This window comes from Chanos chanos, chromosome 12 (genome assembly GCF_902362185.1).
Source record: "Chanos chanos chromosome 12, fChaCha1.1, whole genome shotgun sequence".
In the NCBI taxonomy this organism is placed as follows: domain Eukaryota; kingdom Metazoa; phylum Chordata; class Actinopteri; order Gonorynchiformes; family Chanidae; genus Chanos; species Chanos chanos.
Window position 1 is genome coordinate 3,152,460 of NC_044506.1, and position 20,041 is coordinate 3,172,500.

Here is a 20,041-nt window from a genome sequence, read left to right on the forward strand (position 1 = left end):
CATGTCTGAGATTTTTGAAATCATCTGGTTTCCAAGCTAATTGCTTCCCTTATGCGTTCGCGCGCTGTGTTCGCCTAACACTTACAATCATCTGCCACAGTAAATATGAGATGTGACCTGAAAACTGCGATTTATATGTTTGTGAATGTGTGACGAATCTGGTGACAGAGGCAGACCACAATTTCTTCTGTTAACACAGTGTGTGAACACGTACGGAAACCAGTTGGCTTGAAAACCATTTGGGGCATAACACCGGGTCCTGTGTGAATCCACTGCTGACGCATACTAATAGTTAGATAGCGAAAATGCCGAGTTAACGTTACTGACAAAAACCCTTTCAGAAATATATGTTTTAATCTTGTCAGGTAAACACAGTAATATTCGTAAGGTCAGCGGATTCACGTAGGACCCGGTCCCAATAAGACGAGGGGGCAGGAATCAAGCGGTGACGATGGTCATCCCTCTGTTTTACATTTCAGACAATGCTATGTAGTAGAAATAAAATTAACCTAGCCTACAACATTATGACGTGTTTATCCTTTTAAGGCCAGTCTGAGTTAACCTAGTGCCTGTTTCACTGAAGCTATACACTGTCTTATAAAGAGGAAGCATTTGGTTCAACTGTGTTTCTATAGGGTTTGTAGCATATTCCACAAGTCTTTTATTCTACAGGTTCTACAAGCAAGTCAGTGCATTCAGTAGGTTGTTTCAGTTATTAGACTCTGTAAATGCAATACAACAATGCGATGACATTAAAAAGAAAATGTACTTTTGAATACTTAAGTATTTTTAAAAGCAAGTACTCCAGTACTTTAACTCAAGTAAAAATTGAACTGAACAACTTTTACTTGTATTGGAGTAATATTTGACCGGGAGTATCTATACTTTCACTCAAGTAATGGAGTTGTTTACTTTGTCCACCTCTGGTTGTGTTGTATGTTGCAGTGTGGTGTTGTGTGTTGCAGTGTTGTGTTGTGTGTTGTAGTGTTTTGTGTGTTGTAGTGTGGTGTTGTATGCAGTGGTGGGGTGTGGTTTGGTGTGGTAGGGTGTCATATAGTAAGCTTCGATGTGACACTGTGTGGTATGGTGTGATGCGGGGTATTATAGTATGATACAGTAGAATACATTCAGGACTTACATATGGTGTAGCATGGTGTTGCAGAACATGGTTAAGTACGGTGTAGTATACTGTATGCTGTAAAATGGTTAAGTATGATGCAGTATGGATCATGATTTAGTGATTAAAATGATTAAAATGATTAAAATGGAGGGAGGACAGTGTATGGTCTAAGTACAGTGCAGTATGGTATTGTAGGATATGGATAAATACTAGGCTTGGGCAGTATCTATTTTTTCATACAGTCATACCTTCCTGATATTTAACCGGAGTATATGGTATATGATGGTATTTGTGTTATTAAAAAAAAACAAAAAAAAAACGGCTGCTGGTGATAGGAGTGGTAGCATGTACGACATTGTTTAGCCTACAATGCCGTGTGTCTAATATGCAATTAGCCTACTTAAACAGGTCTTGCTGGGTTTAAATACTCAGGGCACATAGAATAATGAATAGATGGGAAATAAGCGCCCTTCTTCCATAGATTCAGCATACGATGACTGGAGAACCCAATGAGACTGCCGCGGCGGATACCGATCAGTGGGCTGAACAGACTTTATTGGAACTCATACCTTCGGTATTTCTAAATACCCCGGTATACCGTAATACCTTGATACCGCCCAACCCTAATAATTACCGAGTAGTATGGTATTGTAGGGTAGAGGGTAAGGTTTAGGTTAAAGGTTACGGTTAAAATGGTGCAGAATGGAGTATGATTTAGCATAATAACAGATGATTTCAATAGTGGCACTTTTGATTGGCTGAGCACACCTGATTTATGGCAGGGGTCTCCCAGGAACAGGACTGAGAACCACTGGGGTAGAGTGTGGTAAAATACGATATGGAGGAAGAGCATGATATGCTAAACTATGGTAGAGTATAGCAGAGTACAGTTTTGTTGATCTAAGGCAAGGGAATTTGGTTCAAGCATTCAATTCAGAAAATGTTGTCCTCCAAGATCTTTTTGATGGAAAGTAATAAATACTGTTAAAAGCCATACATTTTTCAAGTTCTTAAATTAATGTGTCATAAGAACCTCTCTCTCTCTCTCTCTCTCTCTCTCTCTCTCTGTCTCTCTCTCTCTCTCCCTCTCCCTCTCTCTCTCTCTGCAGTGCTGAGGATGGTACTATCTGCCTTGACCTTTATCCTGACCATAATCCTTCTAGTTTATGCTCTCTATCTGAATCCCTGACACAGGGCAGCCAGTGGGACAGCTGCACAGAGATATGCTGGAATACAGAGAGAAGAGTGGAGAGAGGGGGTTTCAGCAACAGAGAGAGAATCAGTGCTGTACAACAGCATTTCTCAACTCTAACTCTGCCAGACTATACAACTTTTTATCTGTTTTTATCTTACTGTAACACATATGATTCAAATGGCCTGGCGAATAACTGACAAATTTTAATTAGGTGTGTAACTGCAAGACTGGAGTGAAAAATACAGTTATGAATACTGCAGGTGTCTGGGTCAGTCTGTCATAACTGGATAACCAATAACACAGGCACTGACTGATTCAAAACTCATGGCTTTCGGTCACTGTTGTCAGTTTTAGTCATGAATGTACGAAGAAATTCTAAAAAGGTTACAATGAACATGTAACTAAATGTTGTCACGTGTAGTAATTGTGCTAATTTCATAATCTGCTGCCAATGTTATTTTATAGTCCCCTTCTATCTGACACATTTAAAAATAAATCAACTAACAACTCATTAAATTACAAAAATACTTGTCATTTCCCACACGTGTAGCAAGATATTAATACAGCTGTTGTACAGCTTTGTCAATGATTAATTCTGTTTTGACCATTCTGCCTACAGGGTTAATGATGATTCTCTTTTGGCTATCAGTTGTTTTTTTACTCTTGTTAAGGTTATCTTGAGTATTAGCCTACCATTCGTTGTATACCTGGTGATTTTGTAATTAAAATTCTGTGGTGTTGATTTCTGTGGTTTCCATATGTTTTAATGAAAGTTATATTTTTATCCATGGCGATTTGATTAATTAGTTGAGATTAATAAGCTTAACTACACTGCAAATCTGATAAGTAATGTAATCCCTGGTCTGAATATACAAACATCACCGCTCATCTGTTTTCTATCTGTATCTATTTCCAAACTAAACCAAAATGAGAAAACGTGACAGAACTAATCCAGATTTACAATTAATAAAAGTTTTAATGAAGCCCAATCAACAGCACAGCCATTCACAACATGAGTATGATCTCACATTTACAATAATTTGCAATTGGCCACTTCATCATCTCCAGCTCCTGCAGAAATTCAGCATTTCACACTGAAACAAATTAAGTCATTTCTGGTATTTGGTTGCATGGAACATGAAAAGGATATGGCTGTACATTTACAAAACAATTAACTTTCATGTTAAACCCATAATCATGATTTCTGTTGACTTTCACATTTACAGTACAACATGAGGTCTCTTGTCTGTCTTTGTCTCCTATTCTTTGAGAGGATGTATATTGTTTGGAGTGGTAAATCCACATGAGCTCAGATGAGGTTGACTTAATCACATCAATAATCTCATCACCACATAGTTCTTACTCTGCAAAACATCCCTAGAAAAACTGCTTATACTGAGTGTAAGGATTTTAGTTTTCCTTTTTGGATCACACAGCAAAGTACTCTGCACCATGTTCCCGAAAATGTGAGCATGAAAGAAAAAAAAACCAAAAAACATGAAAACTGATGAAGTGACAGCAGTATTTCTAAGATTATAATGTGATGTGACTTCTGGATTTTTGGTAGTTTTGGCAAGTTATTTTCATAACAACTTGAAAAGAAATTAATAGCATTTCCAGATAAAGTTCATTTCATCTTGATTATATTATTAAAAACAGAAGAGGGCCAAAAATAGAACTTTGCAGGACTATATACACATCAGATTGACAGGTTCATCCTGATAAAAGAAAAAAAAAACTTTCTCATTACATACATCAGTTGTTCGTAGCCTGTCCTAGCAAAGAGCACAACATAACATCTGGTCAAAATATAAAAGTTCTTTATGACTCAAAATATTTCTCTGACATGGTTATAATGATACTGGTTAACTGAATTTTCAGAAACACAGTTAACTGTGATTTCTGAGACAGAATCCAGATGATGGGAGACTGTGTTATGTTAAACTGGTTACAGACTGTAACTTAATCACACCTTCCACCTCCATGTAATATCTCCCAAACCACTTACAGCATCGTCTGCACTTGAAATATAATATATTACTAAATATGACCATTCACAAATGACAGCTTCTCTTTTTTATTAGAAAAACAAACAACTACAATGACCATGGTAGGCAAGATAACTTCAGTAACAAACAACTCAAAATAATTTCAACTTCACAGTGCACTTGATCAATAAAATGATGCTGAGAAGTCAGTACTGATCTGATTGTGTTAAGTATGTAATATATATTCTGCATATTAAAAAAAAAAAAAAAAACCCTTGTCTTGTATCTATGTTTGTCAAAGTATTCCAGGGGCACAATACGAAGGGGTAAATTGACACTCAGTCTTATTGTGATCTCTGCTTATGAGGCATTAGGAATCCGACTGATGCACTGATTGTAAGTCGCTTTGGCTAAAAGCGTCTGCCAAATAACAAAATTGTAAATTGTAAATATTCACCACATTAAATATGTTCTCTTTTACGTAATTAATCGACCCATCTGCCAGCCAGAGGAGGCTGGGCTTTCCCTGTTGAGTCTTTGTTCCTCCCAACCTTTCGTCCTATCTCCCTCTAAAGGAGCCTTTCCTCACCACTGACAACCTGGGCTTTCACACTGGAGATAACAGAGCCAACATCGTGTAAAACTGCTTTGTGACAATGTCCATTGTAAAAAGCACTAAATAAAGAAAGTTGAATCAATTTGTTCCATATATTCAGTAGGTTCAGTATATTCAATATTTTCAGCATATTTAATGTTCTGTATATTCGGTATGTTCCGTATATATTCAATACCTTAAGTATATTCAGAATGTTCAGTACTTTCCGTATATTCTTTATATTAAATATATTCGGTGTATTCAATACATATTCAGTGTGTTCAGCACATTCAGTGTGTTTATTTGTGAGATTGTATGTGAGGTTGTTTTCTGTCGTTTACTGGATGAAAGAATTGGACAGCTTAATGTTTTTTCGATGTCTTCCTAAAATGTCATCTGATGTCATTTCTGAAAAGGAGGTACAATGAACTGTTACGGTTGAGTTCTTCTCTTTTTAATGGAACAAAAACAAAACACAAAATGAAATCATGAAGATTTGTCCACACTTATCTGCATCCCAAACCTTCTGGACATTCACTTTTCACTTGGTCCCTCACGGCCGAGGAAATTCATTTTCCTAAGTACAATGTGCGCTTGTGTGCATGGACGAGGGCAACAAGAGGGTCACAGCACTGATTGTCTACTGACGAGACAGGCATTAAAAAACGACAAAGGACAACGTAGTGTAACCCACGGGGATAAAACTAAGGAGAGGACAGAAACATTACAAAGCAATAGGCCGAACTTTACATGACCAGTGACAGTGTCACTGGTGTCAACGGGAGCCCAGCATCTGGGAGCAGTCAACAGACATCTTATGTCCTTTCCCTCAGGCCCGACACATGCAACAGTTAGAGAGTTAGACAGGAGTGTGCAGATGTCAGTTTGGGACAGGACAGAGCAGACCAAACACAGAGGCTTCATAGCCTTTAACCAAACTTGTACAAATAGTAGCTCTATTGATGAAATGGACACGGAGCTTTCTTACAGAGCACCTTTTGGTCACATATTCACTCCCACAGCAATTTTCCATGATACAAGTTCTTTAAATGTAGTTAAGGAGCGACAACTTCAGTCACTGCAGTATGTCAATTCACAGACAGTCTGGGCAAAGAATCTGTTAGGACCAATGTACATTCATCCTCAGTCATTTCGTTTCAGGTAGAGATGACATTAAGGGTCTTTAAAAACAACCAAATTACATGATCTTAAGAAATGAAAAACAATAATAATAATAATAATATGCATGTCTGTATGTGGAAGTCTTCAGAGTTAATCGTCCAAAAAAAGATAGCTAATTTTTTTTTTATTGTAAAAAGTGTAATCATCTACAGGTGTTGAGTATTGATGTGATATTTCTGTCAACACAATCAAATGAGAATGTAAACTGTAGAAAACTTGGTGTTGCTTGCTGGCTTCAGTAACACAGGGTTCATTAGACGGACAGAACTGTTTCACCACAGGCAAGCACCGCAGAGAAAAAAAAAAATAAACACAGCCAAATCTTGTAGCAAGATGAGAGTTCTTCGCTCTCCATTTTTTTCACTGTAGAAAATAAAACGGGCTTTTCATGGTGGACTACAATTCCCACAATGCCAGGTTCACACCGGCCATATCAATTTTATGATTTATTGACGAACAACAAACTACCGACCCCTTTGTACTGTGGGTTTCAAAAGTAATGACAAGAAGAATTAATTCATTAAAAAAAAAAAAGTTCCATAGTTACTGTATGTGGTCTTTGGGCCATTTAGTGCAGTTCTCTTCATTCAGACTTTCATATGTTATATTCTCTCTCTGTTCAGTTTTCAATTGTAACTATAAAAACACTCACTCTCCAATTACCCTTTTTCCTGAGTCTCTGAAATATCTTTCAAACCTTTTTAACAATCTCTCTCTCTCTCTCTCTTTCTCGATCTCTCCATCATTCATACTCTGCAATCAGCACCATCATTCCCACCCCAAACAGCAGAGCCAGAATCTCCATCAGCGACTGGCCGAGACTGGACCGACCAACCAGCAGCTCAGGAAGAACCGTAACCGTAGCAATGTAAACAAAGCCTCCCGCTGTAAAGGGCAAGATCCAGGCGGTGGCTGCCGCCCCCACTCCCTCAGCCAATAGGGAGCAGGCAGTGCCAGCTAATGCACCAACAGCAGTCAGGAGTTGAAGACACATGGCCTAAGGAGAGACGAGAGAGAAAGGAGTGAGAAACATTGAATGAAAAAAAAAAAAGAAAAAGGAATGTTTTCACCATTAAATGCAATTGTTTGAAGAGAAAATGAATAACGATGAACCATACGTAGGTGAGTCTGTTATGAAAGTATTGTTAATATTTATTGACATGCATTAGAATGTTATTACAAAACAGTAGTGGTTCAATAATAATAATTCACTGCTAATAACTCAAATCTGTAATACATAAAGGCAACAACAATTTTCAAACAAGACTCACTGTAAGTGCCTGTCACTGCAAAACAACACTATTATATTAAAAGTTTGAATTTGAGAAAAACAGCAAAAACACAGAGTACATTACCTTCTTCTTGGTGCATCCTGATTGGACGAGGATGGCAAAGTCGCCAATCTCATGTGGTACCTCGTGCAGGAGAATGGTCAGTGTGGTCACCGTGCCAACCGCCGGGCCAACCAGGAAAGACGCGCCGATGGCCAAACCGTCCGTGAAGTTGTGCGTAAAATCAGCGGCTAGGTTCAAGTATCCAGAGACTTTAATGTCTGTAAACAAACGGGTTAAAAAAAAAACAAATCATAGAGATTGTTGCTTCGAGGATTTTTAGAGCTAAAACTGGCTTAAGAAGAAGACACAAATAGCAGTAGACAACACACGTAAACGTTACTGGACCTCTCCTACCTGTCCCCTTTTCATCTGCTTTTTTCGTTTGCTTTTTGTCTGAGGCGCTTTTGTCTTCTTTCTTTCCCTTCTGTCCCTCCTCCTTCTCCTCCTCTCCATCACTGTCTTTCACTTTAGCAGCCGCTGAGAATCAGGAGGAGACGACCGAGTTATTGCAAAAGACCAAAAGAAAGATACAATCAGAAATTTTCATTATGGCAGAAATGTCTTCATATCATCATAGAGTCGTTATAGAACCCCACACACATGATCATTTGGAGTCCTGAAAATGAGGAGGCAGGGAGAGAATAAGAACAGTTACATCATCGTTCGACAATTACAGCATCAGGACCAGAACTGAAACTGGTTTTGAGAACACAAGGCGTGAACTGGCTGCCGTGGCCACCCAGCAGACGCAGGGTATGGACTGGGTACCTACCGTGGGAGTGAGAGTGCCCGTGGCCATGCCCGTGGTCTCCTTTCAAGAGACGCACAAACTTCTCCACCACCAGGAAAGCCACGATTCCGGCCAGTACCCACAATCCCACAGACATCATGTGACCATGGGCTGCCCCTATCACAGAGAGGTAGGGATGAATTAGAAACATATAGACAACTCCAGAATAACACAGTTCTGAGTGTCCTTATTATCACTGGTCAACACTTTGGCCTCTGGACTGTCATGTTGGCAGTGTTTTTTAAAAAGCTTTTCAGGTGGCATAGCGGAACAACAGAAGTCTTTACTTAGGAGAGTTCATTCATTTTAAGGTGGTTCAGTTCAGTTCGCTAAAACACACAGTCTCATTCACCATTGCTATAATGGCTTTTCCCAAACTACAAAATATAGACCAGCAGCTCCATTCTTAGATCAGTCTGAATTCAGAGAGTCCTCTCACTTACGCAGTGAGAGAGACTGGCGTGACAGTGCACATGTATCAGAGAGTCTTAAATGTGGCACAACATCTGTGATTCAAGAGTCATAGTGCTGTGATAACAAACGTACCGTGAGAGTGGCCATGGGACTCACCGCCATCGTGGGCGTGGCCGTGAGCATCGTCTCCATGGTGAGAGTGGGGTTCTGTGATATCCGAAAAGGAGGGAAAATGACAATAAGGCTAGAAAAAACAGCAGCTGATTAAACCTCTGACACACATCTCACCGCGCGCAGGTATTACAGCAAAAAAATAAATAAATAAATAAATAAATAAAAAGACAGACCTTCGAATCAAGAACTATTTTCAAAGCTGAAAACTAGCTGCTTTTACCCAATACACTCTTTGCCGACAAGAACAAAACAACTGGCATAAAGAGAGCATAAATATGCCTGTGTACATTGTCTGTACGTGGTCTGAGGTGACAAGGCTGAGGAACGAGGTCTGAACGCTGGATTTCCGTCCTCACACCAGAAGAACCTGAGCAGCATTATACAGCTGAGATTGGAAGGTCTGTCTGTAGTTTACAGAACAGAACTCCAGTCTGATTTCTACTGTACTAATCACAATACAGAGGGCTCCAAACAGCACTCACCCAAAGCATGAGGGATCAGATGCAGGAACGCGTCTCCTAGCAACCCACCGGAGGCAAAGCTCAGCAGAACCTTCAGGAGGTTCTGGTGTTGGTCAGTGTTGGACTGGACTGGGATGAGAAAGAGGATGAGGAAAGGAGCAGCGCTGATCAGCAGTGTGGCACCGACAGCCTAAAATAAATCAGTAAACAAACAGTCAGATCAAACTTTGTTTATCTCCGTTGTTAAAATGCACACCTGGATGACACGCTATCTCTTAGTCCACGCCTCAAAGTTCTCCTACCCGGTATGAGCTTCCTTTCAGCTGTGAAGAAAGAAGACCTAAATCAGAGAGTGACTAAGCTGTGCACCATTTGCATCGGGTGAACCAGCGTGTGGCTGAAATAAACATGAACCTAGGAGAACTTTCAGGCCTGGGTTGAGAGATACTGTTATAACGGAAATCCACATTCACCCTAAGATAAAGCAAACACATCAGAGAGAGTTGCAGCAGTTAAAAGGAAGTGAAGACATTTTGTTTGCTAATGGAAAAAGAGCTACTGTTTATTCTGAGGTTTTGGTAAGTAAATATGGAGATTAAGCTCCCGTTCTCCTGGAGAGAACACAAGTACCCGGTCCATCATACAGTGTGTCACCACTAAAGTAAACCATCTTTTACTATTACACCATCTATTACTGGCTTTTCTCTCCATTTAGTAATTGACACACTACAAGCTGCAAAGCTCAACTCTTCAATTCCATCCCTCCATACCTCCACAAACCACCCATTCATCCATCCATCCATCCATCCATCCTGGAATTGCTGTACCTGCATCCAGAGTTCTACCATGTTTCGTTTCTCTCCCTGTGTCTCCCTCTTCACGCGTTCAGCACCATGGCCCTGCTCCTGTCCGTGACTGTGTCCATGGTCATGCGTGTGAGTATGACCGTGGTCATGTGCGTGTCCGTGGTCGTGGTCATGTGCGTGTCCGTGGTCGTGGTCATGTGCGTGTCTGTGGTCGTGGTCGTGTGCATGTCCGTGGTTGTGGTCATGTGCATGTCCGTGGTCGTGGTCATGTGCGTGTCCGTGGTCGTGGTCATGTGCGTGGTCGTGGAATGCATCCTCCTCAGGTGGGGGTAAATTGGCTTCGGCACTCCATTTACTCGCCCCGTGGTGCATCTTTACACCGTGCCCACCGTGCGAGTGCCCGTGACAACCACCACCATTGCCGTGCGAGTGTCCGTGGTGACCATGGGAGTGGGTGTGGCCGTGGTGGTCATGGGAATGTGAGTGGGCGTGAGTTAGCTGGGTGGCTAACAGCACTAGCCCGGCTGCTAACAGCACGAGAGATGGGGAAAGCAACGGAGACCTCATTTCACCTAAAGGGAGCAGAGAGGACAGAGTTATACCAAATCCTTCTATCTAGCATAGTGGGCATGTGTCTGTCTTCTTATAACTGAGTAATACTACATTAATTTCACAATTTCGAATTTTTGATGTCCTTTTCCACATTATCATCCAATATTCTGAATTAACCATGCTCTGTAAATCATATGCTGGGTAGTGGTATTTCTGTTCTCCACACTGATGTGACTAAATGGCTTACGTTTCATATATAATGTGCGCCATCAGCCGTTGACCTTTTTTATCTAATGAATGGGAGAAATCTCAGGGACTGGCACAGTAGAAACGGACTCCATATGTCTGCACGACGTGGCTGTTTGACAAATCAGTGTTAAGGCTATGAAACTGAAAGTCTTTTTTTCTAGCGGGTATAAATGTGATATTGTCTGTGACTTCATCAGACAAATACAGTAGGAAACGTAACGTATGATTTTTGTCGTTATAGACTGGAAGACCACAGACAGTAAATTTAAAGCGAGGCGATTTTTCCGCCAAGTACTTTCATTCTAACTCTCGATTCTAAAAGAAGGCAATGCAAACAAACAAACAAAATCGCTCTGTAGACTTTAGGTGTAGACTGCACCAGATTCGCACTGTAACAGTCTATACATACTCAAACAACGCGTACAAACCAGGTAACTAGTGCCCTCACTCTGAACTGGATTACTGACTGGAGACCGATGCTAACAGCAAAATCGTTGATCACTTCAACGCTCTGGAAGCTGTCTGATCCCATTCTTAGCTATTCAAACACACTGGGTTAAACTGCTAATAATTATGGTAAACAACGGCTTAGTTAAAAAGCGAACGTACTAGCTGGTGGCTAACAACGCTACACATACAAGTTCCAAATAGGTGTATCAGAGGCCGATGCAATTCGAAAAAGCTTCTTGCAAGCTACTGAGCAATTTGTACTCACCAGCCTGGTAATCGTGCAGGAATCTATACTTTAGTACTGTGTGCTAGTTTTTTTAATTTTTACTGATCTTTCCCACTGCCAATTTGTTGAGCATTGGATGCACTCCTTTCACAGACGTGGCATTTGGTCAACTCATTAAAGTCTCGCGATATTTTACCAAGAGCTCAAGCAGAACTGTCTTGGAGGTGGTAACATCGCGAGAATCAATAGTTTGAATCATTCCGAGCCGGATGCGAGAAAGCTACATTTCGAAGTACCATCCGGAGTTACCATATTACAAGAACAGATAAATAGGCAGACACAGACACCTACAGACAGATAGATAGATGGATAGGTAGAAATGGTGTGATTTCTGCTCATATAGCATGACACCCTCCTCTAAATTACAGCTCTTCTCATCAGAATAACTGGGTGTCACTGATAAAGAAGGCAGAAAGGTGTATAGTTAACAAGGCAGTGGCTTTGATAAGTTTGGCGTGGCAGACTCAGTTGAAAAATGTTTCTGTAGGTTCACATTTCTTGGTTGATTTTGAGGGATAAGTCGGCTCAGACCTGTTGGCTGTCCAGTTTCAGCTTCTCATGGAATGGAACAAGGTTTTTCACCAGCTTGGCTTTCTAGGCTGCTTACTGGTGTTCATGATCCATGTCCAGTCTATGCAAAACTATCCATAATCACAGAAATCACATTTTATCATTTTTCGTTATGAATTTCAAGCTCTATTCAAGTGGGCTTTTAATTATAACTCCCTGCTTATGAGTGACTAAAGTTCCAATTAAGTTGCGATGCAGCAAATTTTAGATCCTTATTGTGCAGATGCATGCATGTATTTGCTTCTTTTTTTTTTTTTTTTCTGTTAGTCTTTAAAACTAGCACTGAGATGGTGCCTGACATTTGAAAACTGTCCCTAGGGTACCGCAAAGTGTGGTTCCTGTGTCTTTTAGATAGTTCTCCTCTCCTATACTGTTTTCTAGCAGCCAAGGTTAACATTTACTCAGTGGTTTTAAACTTGAAATGTTGTTTACTTTTTAAATTAATACCTTTGTTTGTGTAATCATTTCCTTACCCGTGAGTGTTAACAATGTTATTTTTTTCTCTTTTCATGATGGTGGATAAATGCATTTTTTCAGTGCATTGCTTAATTTTTAAACCTGGTGGAAGAAGACATCGGATGAAATGTTAATAGTGACCTTCAAGATGAACAGCTTTAAATTGTCATAGTCTCTCTATTGTTCAACTGTAGTATTCAACTGCATTTTTTAGATAAATAAAGAAATAGATAGATAGATAGATAGATAGATAGATAGATAGATAGATAGATAGATAGATAGATAGATAGATTTTGTTTAGAAAAAAAAAAAAAAAACATAGAAAAAAACCCTTCGTTATTTTCAACACCGCAAGTACACTGTTAGTACACCACTGCACCTCTTCTTCCTCCTCTTCATCAGTTTGAGTTCAGCGACATCTCTCTGGAGGCCATTGTTCATGTCCAGTCTGGCTAGCCCAGACCTCCTGTCTCTGTCTCACACCTCTCTCCTTCAAGTTCACCCCCTCTGCGTCCCCTCTGTCCGTCTCACAGGCGTTCCCTCCTGACCCCCAAACCAGAGGCGGGAAGAAGGGCCATTGTGCTAATGCTAATCAGAAGGCCAATTGAAAATCGCTCGATTCGATTACAGACATCTGCATATTGAGCATCTGCCTCTCAAATCTGCCAGTCCCCCCCCCCCCCCCCCCCCCGCTTCTGTCCCTGACCCCATAGGGTAGCCCCCATGACCCCTGGGCCACCCCCATCAACCTACCCCCACCTCCCCTTCAGCCCTATCACAATCACAGTACCCCGCCCTCGCGACGGAGTGGCCAGAGTTCAAGGTAAATGGCCCTTTCTCTCTCTGTCCCCGGTCCGCTCCAGCCCTGCCCTCATCAGCTAATCGTATGCACCGCTCTTTTTCGGTTCTCACAGTTCGGCTGCAGCTCGCCCCCACCCCAGCCCCCAGCACCCCCACCCCCCCCACCCCACCCCTGTTCATCACGCAAAAGGCCAGCCTGTCTCACAAACTGGGCCTTTCAGAACCTAATCAGGTGGCCTTGGAACATTCTCTGGTTTTGTCCATTTGTTCTTGAGGGTTGTTCTGTCTCTGATTGTGATATTTAGTGTTTGTGCTGTTTCTGCAGACAGGAGTTAGCAAAACGGTGTCACTAGGTTAAAGTAACAGGGATGTAACGGAGACAGGGATGCGTGACACACTGGGCTGTTCACAGTTAATTCTGTGCATGAACCAGTTTCCAGCCTGCCCAGAAATATCGAAATAAAGAAATGGAAAAATGGAAATTATTGGAAGAAAAAATGATATACTAATGCATTGGCTTATACAAAGTTTCTTGCATTTGTTTGTCTGTTTATTCGTTTTTTTGTTGCAGTTCTGATAGGGAGATAAACTCACGGCTGACTTTATTAAAGTGCTACAGGGTTGAGGACTGTAGAGCAGAGAGAGCTCTAGACATACAACACACTGACAGACCTCCTCACAGTATTACAGTGTAGAAGGAGAAGACAACAAAATATCACTTCAGCATCTCATTCCCATTCTGTTCTGCATGACATGAGCATAGACCTGAATGACCAATTACAAGTCTGAAATAGATTTGTCTCTGTCGTAATAAGTGAACACCCTTCACCTATGGAATAAGTCACTCTCTGTCAGAAGACCCTTTTGATATTGGCTCACTTTAGCTTGACTAAACCAACTGAGAGTATTTGTCTGGATGGATGCTCCCTACAGTCATGTTTCATTTCCACAGAGAGAGCGCACCACATCTGACCAGTACAGTATGTGTGTTTGACCAGTAGAGCATGTGTGCTGGAGCAGGCGAGACAAGCAGGAGGGGAGAGGCAAGATGAGTTCAAAGCTATTTGAAATCTTTCCCTCCAAATCTTGGCAGAACTGTGAGTTTCACAGTGCTATTAAACGTCGGCTTTGGTTTCCCTCCCAGCATGCACCGGGGAAGTACGGAAGAGCAGAAAGGCTTTCTTTGCCCCTTCAGACTGGAAAAAGATGCAAAAGACTGTGTGTGAGTGTGTGTGTGAGTGTGTGAAACCTCCCGTAGGGATCTTTTGATAGGCTCTGTGTCGGCGAAAATGGTGCTACTGCAATTAATATGGATCAGAGTTTCACTTGTCTCATCTGAAACGACCGTCTGAGAACTGAACATTTTGTGTGGATTTTGACTCAATTTTTTTTTTATCTATTGCTTCACCAGTGTTCATATTAATTATAGGTTTCATTTTATTGCAGAAAGTAGCCATATATGGCAATATGGTAGATCCATGGAACTGCATGTGTGTGTGTGTGTCTGTGTGCCTACAACTATTTTCATTACATAAACACACATAGATCGATGCACTTTACTCATAATACACAATAGGAGATACTTTTTCCATAGCAAAGCTAAATCCCCTGTCAGTATAATTTATCATAGACAGAGAAAGCAGTTTCAAAGACTGGTCAGGTTTAGACTGCAAGTTCACGGTGTTTACGTTAACCTAGAATGGTTTGCATGCAGTCTCTGGGGCTCATCTTTCGACGTCTCACTGTGACGTAAATCAGCGTTGATTGAAATGTCACTTTCCTGGGCCCCCTGTGCGCTGCTGTCATTGTGCAGTTTTCCCCTCTGTTCCCTTTTTCCACACCGCAGCTAAGGATTCTACGGAATATTCTGGCTCTTTTGTCGTCCTCGCTGCTGCTGGGAGCCGTGTATCTGCCCATCCACAAAAGATGTCAAACGGAGCATTGCACTGAGATCGCCATGTCCCCAGTTCCCTCCATTAATCCTATTACCACCCCCCCTCATGTGGACCCCCACCACTTCCATCCACGACAAACCAAACCCCCCCCCCCCCCCCCCCCCCAAAAAAAAAAAACCAACCCCAGATTTAGTTCTCTTTTAGACCTCACACAGGAGAACACCTGACGTAAACGGACTAGGGTGTTGACACGTTTTATTTCTGAACTGTACGAAGCAAGTGGATTTTTATGACTTGAGAACTGTTTCTGTGTCTGCGTGTCTCTGTCCACCATTTCATGTATACTGAATATCACAAAAAAAAAAAATCTAAACAATCTAATCTTTTAGAAGGCACTCAGTTTGGGTGTCGTTGTGCCATTTTATGTTTTTTCATAAAATATTTCAAGGAGTGCCCTCTTAACGTTTATTTAGTATATTTGAGATGGTAGAGTTTTGTGGGAATCTGGATTCAGTGTGTCTGGTATGATCTTTTTCATTGATCTTTTTGATTGATCTTTTTGATTGGGTGAACTTGAAGTGTCAGCATTTGCTCATTTTACATGTTTGAAACGTTTTGCATTTTGCTCCATGGTGGTCTCTCTGAATATAACAGTCAGAATCCAGTGCTGATTCTTTTTTTTTTTTTTTCTTTTTCTTTTTCTTGAAGACAATAAAAGCAGCTTCATCCGCTCTATTTCACACAGGTCCACAGAGCTTTGTGCAACTTGGGAGTAATTGTAGTATAGCAGGCCTCACAAATCTTTTGTACCGCCCGTGAGGATTTTTTCTCTCTGATTCAAAAGCGACCGGAATGAAAGATTTGCTATTTGACGATTGTTTTGGCCAAGTATCACTTATCTGGCCAACACAGGGACACAGACACGCTGCACTCTGCGTTTCTCAATACTCTCCTTTGCCTGGACATTGACCTGAGTCAATTGCTTGTCAAATGCAAGGCACGATTAGGCTTGAGCCTCCACTGGTCCCAGTGCACACAGCCTCCCATAGAGTCAGGCCAGTGGGCCCCTCTCTCAGTCCCCTGGCCCCTTTCATCTCGCCGCACCCTTCAATGTTAATGTCCAACAGTGTCCGGTCACTCACGTCCCGCGTAAGAAGGGAAAGAAAAAGAGAGAGAGAGAAAGAAAGAAAGAAAGAAAGAGAGAGAGAGAAAAAAAAATCCCTCCTTCTTTTCTCACCCTCGTCTCTTCTTGTGCTGTCCAGCTGGCTGTGACCTCTGACCTCCTGACCCTCACTCCTGACCCTTGGACCCGTTCCCACGCCACGCCCTTTTGTATGGACCTTACCATGGCAACGCGGCGGTCACTGCTGCCACGGTAACAGATGGACAAGGCCCTGGAAATAACTTCATTCAGTGGAGCCATGGACAATCTGCCCTGGTCCCCCTCTTTCCAAACCCCCCCAACCCTGCGCTCCCCCACTTGATTCATTCCACTAGAGAAAGTTTGGTCATGCGGTCTGATAAAGTCATTACCACGGTAACCCTCGATCTATCCTGACATATTACACACTCACACACATGAAAGTACAAATTCGATTTTGTCATCACATTGGGATAATATGCAGTACTGACAGGCTTTACAAACCCATAGGGCTTCATTAGAATGGATATATGTATATTATACAAAAATGATAATATTTACTTATTTATTTACTGGCTTGTTAAAATTACTATTAAGACTTAAAATTTTCTGTCATTAAGTTTCTCGATTAAAGACTATACCAGCGAGTAAAGAATCAGTTTAAACAAATTAAGTAGAAAAAGGCAGATGAAAAGACATGCTGACAAAACGATGAAAGAAAGACAACTTTATAAAATGACTATGCCTGGTATGTGGAACAAGTGCACTAACAAAGCCAACAAACTGTCTCTTTTTTTAATTTTATTGTTCACGCTCACACTTTACGGCCATTTAGGGCCGAGACAGTGAAAGAGAGAGAGAGAGAGAGAGAGGGAGGGAGATAGAGAGAGAGAGAGAGAGTTGTTCAAACACACAAACTTCCACTTTTCACTGTGAGAGGCAGATTTTGGCTGCCCCTTGACCTGTACAGTGAATAAACACTAAAACAAACACACGTTAAAAAAACAAAGCAGGCGCTCTCTTAACAGACTACTCAAAACTCGACGACAGTAGTTCTGTTCAAGTTTACACCCACACTGGTAAATCTCTTCTTTACATGAAATGGATGAAGAATGGGATACTAATTTAAATAATGTTTTATCACTGCATTTTCTAAGCAACATTTTACGCAAATTCAAACTTAAAGCAGTACGTTTTACATGATATTTACTTGATTAAGCGATGGTAGTTGCTTTGCATCATGCTTTGAGGAACAATTAGACAGAAATGAGGAATGTGTAATGAAGAAAAAACTCAGTGGATTTTTACCCCGGCGAGGATTTACATTTTTAAGCTGTTTGCTTTGGTGGGGAAACTGTCAGCTTGTATTCAGAGGTGACAACCAGACAGACATATCACAATAAACCAAATTTTTTTTTTTTCAGAATAATTCACTGATAAAAAAACAAGCTGAGATGTATATCTGAAAATTTAAATAAAATAAATAAATGAAACTTCGGTCCTGTGCTCAGCAGCGTGGGTCTAAGAAGCATGGCTTTTGCTGAAACCCCAAAAAGACTGACCACAGAGCGCGTAGCACACAAACACGGCCAACTCATTCAGTTTTTCAAACGCTCAGGCCCCCACGCTGCCTGTCCAGCATCTGTATCACCATCTTTCCCTCTCTTAGCACCCCTCCCTCGCTCCCTTCACTCTCTCTCTCTCTCTCTCGCTCTCTCTCGCTCTCTCTCGCTCTCTCTCTCTCTGTCCCAGCTTATTGTGCCCTGAGAGATTTTCTCCATTGAGGTCCAGTCTCTTAGGTAACCCCAGTCCTGCATGAAATGAGAGGGTTAGAGGAGAGAGAGAGAGAGAGAGAGAGAGAGAGAGAGAGGGAGGAGGGGAGGCGTGAAGGGGGGGTGAAAGGAAAAGGAGACTCTGAGGGTGGAACAGTTCAGAGAGGCTTGAAAACGGACAGGGAGCTGGACTCAGGAATAGTCGAGAGAAAGACCGATCAGTAGGATGAGTGTCCACCGCTCCAACAGCAAACCAAGTTCTGAAGGCCGTGAAACGAACAGAGGAGCAGAGAGACAGAGAGAGAGAGAGAGAGGGATGATGAAGAAGGAAGGATTGGTGCCATCCAGCTCCTGTGCCCTGGAATTTTCATCTTCATTTACGATTTGAGTCCGTCAACAGAATTAGCGCATTTTTTCACCAATTTGCAAGCACTTTATCAAACAGAAGTATCAGAGCTAGGTTATGTGTAGTTTTAAACTTTTCTTTTAAAAAAATATATATATTTTTTTTCTTTAAATGTGTTTATGTAATTTTGTTTGAAATATTCTTACCATAGTGTTTTGAACACTTTTTCTGGGGATCTGCGGAGGAGAGTGTCCATTCAGAGCCATTGTGCTGGAGTGGTAGTTTAGACAGTGAGGGAAGGGGCTTGACTGGCCGTCGTTCTGGAGTGGTAGTTTTAGGCTGTGAGGGACTGGCCGTTGAAATAGCTGCTCTGTGGACTGACTGCTGATGCTAGGGGCCATGCTCTCAGGCCATTACATCACCAGAAACACCTCCGAAGAAGCGCGGAGCAGAGGGGAGGACAGTTGAGAAGAGAGGAGAAAAGAGGAGTGGAGAGGAGAGGTAAGCAGAGGAAAGGAGAGGAGTTCACCTGCGTTGACCTGTTGGCCTTTTCAGCTGGAAACCCAAATGTGTTCTGCTCGCAGGACCACGTGGCCTTCCGAGGTGACTCAGTTGAATAATTATTTGGAGTTTCTTTTCTGAAATGCATGTTGAATTCTCAGAGATAGAGCTATAGAAACAGGAAAAGAGCAGATCCAAAGGGACTGACAGAGAGAAGGGCCAGGCCACTCTTTACCCATGCAACCGTAAAGAGTTTTTCTTTTTCATCCTCTGTTGTTGTTTTTTTTTTTCTCACTGCAAAATTAATTCAAAGATATTTTAATTTAAATATTTAATAACAGTAGTGCCAACGTGAGTGAAATCACTTTTTTTGTTTGTTTTATGGCACTGTTTTTGTTTGATTTGTTTCTCTCTCTCTCTCTCTCTCTCTCTCTCTCTTTCTCTCCCATTCCCTCTTTCTTCCTCTCCGTTTAATTCATTTATTTATTTTTTAAACAGAGGAGGATGTGCAGTTCTGCTCCAGTCTCATTCTGCTCCATAACTCTCTAAAGTCATGTTTAAGATCATCAGCAAACCTCCGCAGCCAGATGACAAAAACTCTGGAGATGGAACAAACAAATTCAAATTAGAGCAGACTTAAAGCAGAACTAGAAGAACAACATTGGCTTCTTTATCTAAAAATAATAACAATAATAACATTAGCAATAACGGCACTGTGATTGATCTCCACCTCTTTGTTTAAAGGGTTTTGTGTTATGTGTTAAGACCTCGTCGGAATGCAAAGCTATTGTTTCCAGCTCTTCTCTTTGATCACTTTGGGCCTGCGGATCTCTTTTGTGCTGGGTCTCAGCTCTGAGGGCCCTGCTCTGGTCCATTCACACACCGACCATTGTGTCTGTGTTACAGAGAGGGTCAATCAGCCACTCAGGCCAAGGCTCACCGCATGGAAACTCCTCTGCACTC

The 20,041-nt window shown here is 41.5% G+C and overlaps 1 protein-coding gene across 1 annotated transcript; it reads right to left on the reverse strand.

Annotated features, from left to right (window-relative positions):
* Window positions 1-6,169: 6,169 nt before the first annotated feature.
* Window positions 6,170-11,682, reverse strand: slc39a7 (solute carrier family 39 member 7). The gene is made up of 8 exons (XM_030788668.1): window positions 11,576-11,682; window positions 10,081-10,631; window positions 9,275-9,443; window positions 8,751-8,825; window positions 8,187-8,321; window positions 7,769-7,891; window positions 7,436-7,632; window positions 6,170-7,077 (listed from the first exon to the last, which is right to left on the reverse strand). The coding sequence occupies exons 2-8, from the start codon at window positions 10,624-10,626 to the stop codon at window positions 6,823-6,825; spliced, it is 1,500 nt and encodes a 499-aa protein (XP_030644528.1). The 5' UTR covers window positions 10,627-10,631; window positions 11,576-11,682; the 3' UTR covers window positions 6,170-6,822.
* Window positions 11,683-20,041: the final 8,359 nt, after the last annotated feature.

Bases quoted from the DNA above. Each gene is read 5' to 3' on its own strand.
- slc39a7 (XM_030788668.1), bottom strand. From the start codon at position 10,626: ATGAGGTCTCCGTTGCTTTCCCCATCTCTCGTGCTGTTAGCAGCCGGG. The intron at 9,444-10,080 runs GTACAGCAATTC...GATTTATTTTAG, and splicing joins TGGTAGAACTCTGGATGCAG to GCTGTCGGTGCCACACTGCT. The intron at 8,322-8,750 runs GTACGTTTGTTA...TCTCTGTGATAG, and splicing joins GTCCCATGGCCACTCTCACG to GGGCAGCCCATGGTCACATG.